This window comes from Thunnus thynnus, chromosome 15, assembly GCF_963924715.1.
Source record: "Thunnus thynnus chromosome 15, fThuThy2.1, whole genome shotgun sequence".
In the NCBI taxonomy this organism is placed as follows: domain Eukaryota; kingdom Metazoa; phylum Chordata; class Actinopteri; order Scombriformes; family Scombridae; genus Thunnus; species Thunnus thynnus.
The window spans coordinates 4,305,617-4,314,346 of NC_089531.1; the positions used below are offsets into that span (position 1 = coordinate 4,305,617).

Below are 8,730 nucleotides of genomic sequence, written 5' to 3' on the forward strand. Positions count from 1 at the left end.
CAAAACCATGACGCTGCTTTATGTTTTTGTCTCTGTATCCTCAGAGTCCAGAGGCCAGATCACAGTGACTCAGCCTGCAGCAGTGAGATCTGCTCTGGGAGGCTCCACAACCATCAACTGTAGGACCAGTCAGAATGTTCATGTTTGGAACAGCTACCACCTCTTAGCCTGGTACCAAAAGAGAGATGGAAAAACTACTAAACTTCTCATTTACCGTGCTACCACTCGAGCATCAGGGATTCCAGATCGTTTTACAGGCAGTGGATCAAAGTCTGACTTCACTCTGACCATCAGTGGAGTTCAGGCTGAAGATGCAGCAGTTTACTACTGTCAGAGTTTCCACTATCCCAACAGTCAACGTGTGTTCACACAGTGAAAAAGCGTTGTACAAAAACCTCCCTCAGTCAGACTGAACAGAAACTGAACTGACTGCTGCAGCTGGAAGCTACTGCAGAGATTGATACAGTTCACTGAACACACACGTTACACAATCTCACACACACACACATTTCATTAAATTTATTAAACAACTTGCACATTGTAGCTGTTAAGATAAATGAAAATATGTCAAAACCTTTCATGGAAGACAATTTCTGGACAATTATCGCCTTGGTGGAAATCAACAAAGTTTTCCATCACAGCTTCTCATCATCCATTCTTACCTTGTTATGGTTTGATCCAATGTTTTTTAATGATAATGAACCCATTTACTGACTTGACTGGTAAGAAATGTCTTGGTCATGACCTTTGACCTCAGCCTCATACCGTATCACATCCATCTCAGTTATATCCTGTTAAAAGAAAATATGAAGACACAGATCAGCATCAGAAACTTTCATAATCACAGCTCCCACCACCAAAAAATATAAATCACAAAATGTTATTTTACACTAAGAATCTAATTACAGTAAGATTCACATTCACTTTTCATTTTGACAGCTGGTCAATGATTAAAGTGGTGAAATTAAAACATAAGAGAATTTAAGTGACATAATAAATAAATAATCACACAGGATATTTAAATCTACTACAAACATTTAAACACTTTAAACACACTAAAGCATTTAATGGTAAGATTATCTGTAATATTTGTGCAGGATTAGGAACATCTAATAGCAGGTGACGAACACTTCTGACAAAACAAAGAAAGCAGTTACGTAGTGTTTAACACACTACTTTGTTTTAAAAAACCTCAACATTGGTGTGAAAAGAAAATTTTAATTAATAGTTCTGGATTTATTAGATGACATTAATCTAATTTGTGCAGCATTATTGACATTGAGAGGATAATATTTGAAGAGCAGATCTCATCTGTGAGAGAACTTTGGGACCAACTTCTGCTTTAATAAAACAGAGACACTGTTAAGTTTTACTGATTGAGCTATCAGCAGTGAAAAGGACGAGACATTGAGACAACTTTTGAAGAAAATCATAAGCTGACATCTTAAAATCATTGGAATCTTTCACTGAGACACAGTACTGTCTTTTTAGATTTGATGGATCAACTGAGATCTGTGGCTCCACAACCATCAGATAGGGCCGGTCTGAATGTTTATAGTTCAAACTGTTCAGCTTGGTACCATCAGAGAGATGGAGAAACTTCTAAACTGCTAATTAGATAATCAACGAGAATCAGAGATTCCAGGTCATTTTACAGGCAGTGTGTCATGGATTACAGAGCAGATGAACCCAAATGTAGAAACTCAGCAAGCAAAAGGAACTGAAGAATATATTTATTGACTAACACAGGAACAGGAAAGAGTGAGTGCAAGCAGGCAACTAAACCAAACAAATGATCCAACAAGACTGAACTGAAAACCAGACCTTAAATACAATAAACTAATGAGACAACAAAGAAGAGGTGTCACAACACAAGGGCAGGCTGGGAGCTGATAGGCTGTGAAGACACTGGGAGCAGAGCAGGGCTGACGAGACTGATATAGAGCAGGTGTGAAGGTGACAGCAGACTGGAGAAGAACACTGAGACAAGGGCAGGACTAACAAAGATGAATACAGGGCACGTGTAAGGAGGAATACATGAACACATGAGGTTAAACACAATGAGCAGAGTCCAAATAATAAAAGTAACCCAAATGACCAGCCTGTGCTCATTCTCAACTCGTCACATATCGAAGCTTGGTTAGGACCCCGTGGCGTCACTTTTTAACACACTGGGTACCACTTTAGCATCATTTTTCAATGTGCAGGGTAGTCCAAAAAATTTCTGTTGAACTCCCATAACGTCTAAAATAGACGCCATTAGATCAATGACATCTATATACAGTGACAAATTTCAACCTGGTTGCCAGAATAAAATGTTGGCATTGTACGTTTCTGCAAACCACAGATATGTTGAATAACTACATTTGATCACCTGAAATACGTAGCATATCAACATTTCTGAAGTGACGTACTTCACGTGACATCTATATAAGCTGACTTTCTGCTGTGACTGCCATGATGCTACACATTGAAAAATAACGCTAAAGAGGAATCCAATGTGTTAAAAAGTGACGCCACGGAGTCCTGACCAAGCTTCAGTATGTGACAACTTGGACGGTATGTGACATAAAGCCAGAATTCTTAAAGTCCCTCAAAAAGTCCAACTCAAAACAAGCCTGTCCTACACAGTCCAATCTTCACAAAACAGAAAAGTCAGAGGGCATCTGGTGGACAATGGCAACTAAGGAATACAGAGCCAGACTCTCAAGAGTCTCTAGAGTCAGTGACAGAACCATGACACAGTGGATCAAACTTTGACTTCACTCTGACCATCAGTGGAGTTCAGGCTCCTTTCATCCTTTACTTTGACATGCTTTAAAATATAGCATAATTTATGAGTAAAATGGTGACACAAAATGATAAAATACCAAATGACACACTCAGTGTCTGTAGGCTCATTGAACACATTAACATGTGACAGCAGTTTATTATTGTAATAATATGTTTGTACACAGATGATTTGATCAACGTTTCTTTATTGTTCATACATACAAAAAATGTCAGCATTACAGCAAGCAATAAAAGGTATCACTTGAGAATGTGCTGATTATGTTAATTAGTCAGAGTTTTTCCATCTCCTGGATCTCAGTCTTTTGTTCCAGGACAGTCTGTCTCCATCAGATGTAAAACCAGTTCAAGTGTTAGCAATGAGGTGTCTTCAGAAACCTGGAAAAGCTCCCAAACTCCTGATTTATTGGGCTTCAAACCATCAGTCTGGCATTTCAGATTGTTTTAATGGAATTGGATCTGGGACTGACTTCACTTTGACTATCAGTCACGTTCAGACTGAAGATTCAGAAGTTTATTATTGTCAGCAGGATTACAGCTTCCCGTTCACACAGTGATACAGCGTTGTACAAAAACCTCCCTCAGCTGGAGAGGAACTGATGTGACTCAACAGCTGCACTGAGATAGACACATTTTAGAAGTCTGACTGATGATGAAATCCATCTAACAGGATACAGTCAGGAAATACTATTTATAACTTATAAAATTATAATAATAATTTCATTTAAATAGAATATTAAGTAATATATGTAATGTCTCATCAAACTAGATTGAATGTAGTTAAGCTTATGGTTACAACACAGTAACACTAGTTAGTTAGATAATAATTTGAAAAGAATATTAATTTCCTTGTTTTTTTAAGGTTATTTTCATGTAAATCACATTTATTTTTGGAATTGATATGATTTATGTTTAAATGATACAGTTTTGTTTTCTACAAAGCTTAACTCATCATGTTTTTGATGAGTTTGTGTTCATAGAAAAACACAGGTTATGTTATATTTTGAGATCGTACTGCTGATACTGATACTATGATGATATAATATGCTGATGATATCCTACTTTATAATTCTAATGCTATAAATTATTTTCAGATTTTATACATTTACTCAGATTCATTCAACTTTCTGGATACTTCTAAAACTGTTTCAACATGAGAGTTTTTAATCAGTGGCACACATCATTGATAGGACACACATGACTCATTTCCTTAAAAAATATTGACAATTGTGTTTGTTGCCAAAAACCTAATTAGTGATAAGTGTAATAAAGGGATTGTTTGCAGTCACAAAAGCTTCAAGAAATCTGGAACAACAGATGAGTTTACTTCTATCATTTAATTATTATATCTTTTTGATTTTTGTTCGCAAAATATCAGGTATATTCAACACTACATTATATCACCTCAAACTTTCTTTCTTAAGGTATTTCAATGCGATTGTAAAATATTAAACTCAGCTGAGTTAAATTTGTTATGGATTAAGGAAACCATTAGGACAGCAACATCTGTTACTTATACAATAACATAAATGAAAACAACTGATTTGATGAACAGGTTTTTATTGTCTTGAAATAATACAAAATACACAAGCAATGAAACTATCAATGAAAAATGTAATCAGAGAGTGAGTGACAGAAAGAGAGTTGCAGAGATCAGAGTGAGAGCAGTAGCAGAGTAAAACCAGTATCAGAGTCCCAGTGAGTCAGGTCAGGACTGGGAACACTGGTCTCTCCTCAGTGTCTCTGAGACTGGAGTCTGGGAGCCCTGGGTGGCCTCACAGGTCACAGAGCCCACCTTCCTCCACTGGTCTGCAGGGAGCCTCAGGGTGCTGCTCCAGCTGTAGCGGCCGTCCTTCTGCAGCACCGCGGGGCTCCTGCTCTCCTCCCAGCTGCAGCTGCTGCTGATGCTGCTGCCGTCCACCTTCCAGGCCAGACTCCAGTCTGAGGGGAAGCCCTTGTTGGCCAGACACATGAGCGTGGCCTTCCCGTGCTCCAGCTCCTCGCTGGAGGGGGGCAGCACCGTCAGGGTGGGACGGACATCACCTAGAAGACACCAATCACATTAGAGGACAGGAACTACACAACTGTCAGTTAAACACCAGACACTTGGACACTGTTACTGTGTGAAAGTGGAGTCATATGAGGACTCTTTCTGTGCTGATATGCATGAGAGGTTTCTTAAAGGGAAGTGAAACAATGTGTCAGTGAGTGACTGGTGAAGCAGAAAAAACATCTGACAGAAACTCCTTTAAGTAGTTTATATGACTGTTTACTGTATTTCATTTTACACTATATACTATATATAAATAAGGACATAAAGTTTGAATATAAAATTCAGACACCTATGATTTAGTTAGAATTTATAACAACATATTTACTTTCAACACTATCAAAAGAGCAACAGTCAATCGAATTTATCAGCCAAAACCAACAGATGACCGTAATATATGGAAAATGTTAAGACACATTCAAAAAACAAAATACCCTCAAAAAAACTATCAAAATTATTTCAAACTGAGGTTAAAAGACAACTAGAGGCAATTTAAATGATCAGAGTTTCTACAGCATTTTACATTTTTTATCTTAACTTTTACTCAACCTCAAATCAATTTAAGGCAGAATTAAAGGATCATATTAGAATCATTTTTAAAGTACAGTTGTAGTTTTTAATCTGTCCTGCAGTTCAAGCTGTTCACATTTAACAAATTAACTTGAACATGTAAAGAAAATTGCAGTAAAGCTGCTTTAAGTTCAACTTCAAGGTTAAAGAGGAGGAACAAACAATAAAATTGAGACTTTAAAGTGCTTTAGATCAGTCCAGTGGAAACTTATATCTACTACAAATGTTCAGATATAGAAATTATAAACTTAATTGATGATACAACATTTAATATTTGAGCAGAAACTTACTTCCAACATCCAGTCTGGTTCCTCCACCAAAAGTCAACCACAGTGATACAAACTCATTGAGTTGTCGTACAAAAACCTCTCACTGTAGAGAGACACGACTCTCTGACTTTGTCAGACTGAACTAAAACTACAAGCTCTCAAAATGCAACTTTAAGTATAAAGTTATAATAATTTTTTATCCTCTAAATTAATATTTTCTTTTCTTTACAATAATTTTTCAGTTTTAAATTTAAAATTGAACTTTGAACTTTGTCTCTTAGTGCAAATTATTGTTGAAAAATGTTTTACATGAAATTGAACAGGCCAAAAATGTTCAACAAAAAGGAAAAATAACTCCTAAAATGATAAATATTTTAAAGATTTGACTTACTTCCAACATCCAGTCTGGTTCCTCCACCGAACGTGGCCCACAGTGATACAAACTCATTGAGTCGTCGTACAAAAACCTTTCACTATAGAGAGACACGGCTCTCTGACTTTGAGACAAACAAACTCACCAAAATTAGTCTCTTGTTTGTAAAATTTCTAAACTGATTTGAAAACTGACAACAACACAGAGCCACCAATTTATGAATGTGTCATTTTATTTCATTTAAATTAATTTAATTAAGTAAATGTTAAATTTGTGTTGTAATACATTTAATTATAAAAAAATACATTCTGAAAAAATCAGCTGTCAATACAAATGAAGTCCAAACCACATAAAAATAATCACTAACACAACCTAATCAATACTCTGATAAACTGATTGATCCATTGATTAAACAGCATCATCAGAGTAATCCAAGTCCCTGTTGGAGTCAGTCAGATTTCCATAGAGAGCCACTTTGCATCAGCAGCACCATGCTCCAGTGCTCTGGGAGAGTTTATAGCCCTGACAGTTGAACACCGGATGACTGACAGCTGTCCTTCATCACAACAGAAGCCACAGAAATCCTCCTCATCAAAAACATGACTTTGATCTCCGTCCTCATCTGGACTCTCCTCTGCTGCTGCTTCACAGGTAAAGTCCAGAGAATCAAACTCCTCTCCTCTATAAACATCCGTCCCTCTGAAATGAAGCCCACAAAACCATGACGCTGCTTTATGTTTTTGTCTCTGTATCCTCAGAGTCCAGAGGCCAGTATACAGTGACTCAGCCCGCAGCAGTGAGATCTGCTCTGGGAGGCTCCACAACCATCAACTGTAGGACCAGTCAGAATGTTTATAATGGGAACTACTTAGCCTGGTACCAACAGAGAGATGGAGAAACTCCTAAACTGATGATTTACGGTGCTACCACTCGAGCATCAGGGATTCCAGATCGTTTTACAGGCAGTGGATCAAACTCTGACTTCACTCTGACCATCAGTGGAGTTCAGGCTGAAGATGCAGCAGTTTACTACTGTCAGAGTCAACACTATCCCAACAGTCAGTGGGTGTTGACACAGTGAAAAAGCGTCGTACAAAAACCTCCCTCAGTCAGACTGAACAGAAACTGAACTGACTGCTGCAGTTGGAAACTACTGCAGAGACTGATACAGTTCACTGAACACGCACGTTACACAATCACACACACATTTCATGAAATGGATTAAACAACTTGCACATTGTAGTTTTTAAGATGAAAATATGTGAAATTATTTAAGGAAAACAATTTCTGGACAATGATTGCCTTGGTGGAAACCAACAAAGTTCTTCATCACAGCTTCTCATCATCCATTCTTACCCTGTTGTGGTTTGATCCGATGTTTTTTAATGATAACGAATCCATTTCCTGACCTGACTGGTAAGAAATGTCTTCCTCATGACCTTTGACCTCAGCCTCATACTGGATCACATCTATCTCAAATATGTCCTGTTAAAAGAAAATATGAAGACACAGATCAGCATCAGAAACTTTCATAATCACAGCTCCCACCACCAAAAAATATAAATCACACTAAATATTATCTTACAGTAAGAAACTAATTACAGTAAGTGGATCAGAGATTTGGACATATTTTTAATTTAAATGTACATTGTTGAAATTGACTTCAATTTAACTTAATAATAGTTAAATATTAAGTGTAAAATGTAAAAGTAAATTTGATAATCATTTTTAAATTGTATTTATTTTTCTTTTATCTTTTCTTCATTTCAAGCTGTTCACATTTCAGTTTGACAATAATGTGTAAAGACCAGTTCATTGAAGGTGGTCTGAGTTAAACTAATTGACCAAAGTGTTGAAATTAAAACAGAGGATCTTTCACATAAGTCAAGGCAAAGTTTATTTAAACACACAAAAACACATTTAAGTATTACAAGGAAAATTATATGCAATATTTGCAGAGAAACCAACATCCAGTCTGGTTCCTCTACCAAAAGTCCACCACAGTGATACAAACTCATTGACCTGCTGTACAAAAACCTCTCACTGTAGAGAGACACGGCTCTCTGACATCAACTGAGTGTCATTATATATTGTACTGTTAAGTGAATTTGATTTTAATTTCTATAGAAATATATTGAAATAAATATGCAACATTGTAATAGAACTTTCTTTCAGAGAGAAGAAGCTGAAACAATAAAAAACATTCTGTGCAATAATGTCATAACTTGATTGATCCATATCCATTTTAAATTTAATTGGTGTGATGTATTTTGTGGTAATACATTAAGATGGAAGAAATTACTTTCTGAAAAAGCCCAAACCTCATAAAAATGAATATAAACACATCCATATCAATATTCTGAAAGTTGATTGATCCATTGATCAAACAGCATCATCAGAGTAATCCATGTCCCCTGTAGTAGTACACAGCAGGACAGATGTGAAAGACACCGTGTAGAACAGATTCAATACTTCTGTTAAAATGTTCTCCTTTCATCCTTTACTTTGACAGGCTTTAAAAAAATACCATCATTTATGTGTAAAATGGTGACAAAAAATGATAAAATCCCTGTGAATATACCCAGAGACAAACTCAGTGTCTGTAGATTCATTGAACACAGTAACATGTGACAGCAGTCATTCTTTAAATAATATGTTGCCTTGGACACACATGATTT

The 8,730-nt window shown here is 36.5% G+C and overlaps 2 gene segments (V, D, J or C); one reads left to right on the forward strand and one right to left on the reverse strand.

Moving 5' to 3' along the window:
* Positions 1-4,333: 4,333 nt before the first annotated feature.
* On the reverse strand, positions 4,334-5,777 carry LOC137198260 (Ig kappa-b4 chain C region-like). The segment is given in 2 exon segments: positions 4,334-4,833; positions 5,701-5,777. A coding segment is annotated over 1 exon segment (264 nt).
* Positions 5,778-6,773: 996 nt separating this feature from the next.
* Positions 6,774-7,133, forward strand: LOC137198590 (Ig kappa chain V region 3381-like). The segment is given in 1 exon segment: positions 6,774-7,133. A coding segment is annotated over 1 exon segment (360 nt).
* Positions 7,134-8,730: the final 1,597 nt, after the last annotated feature.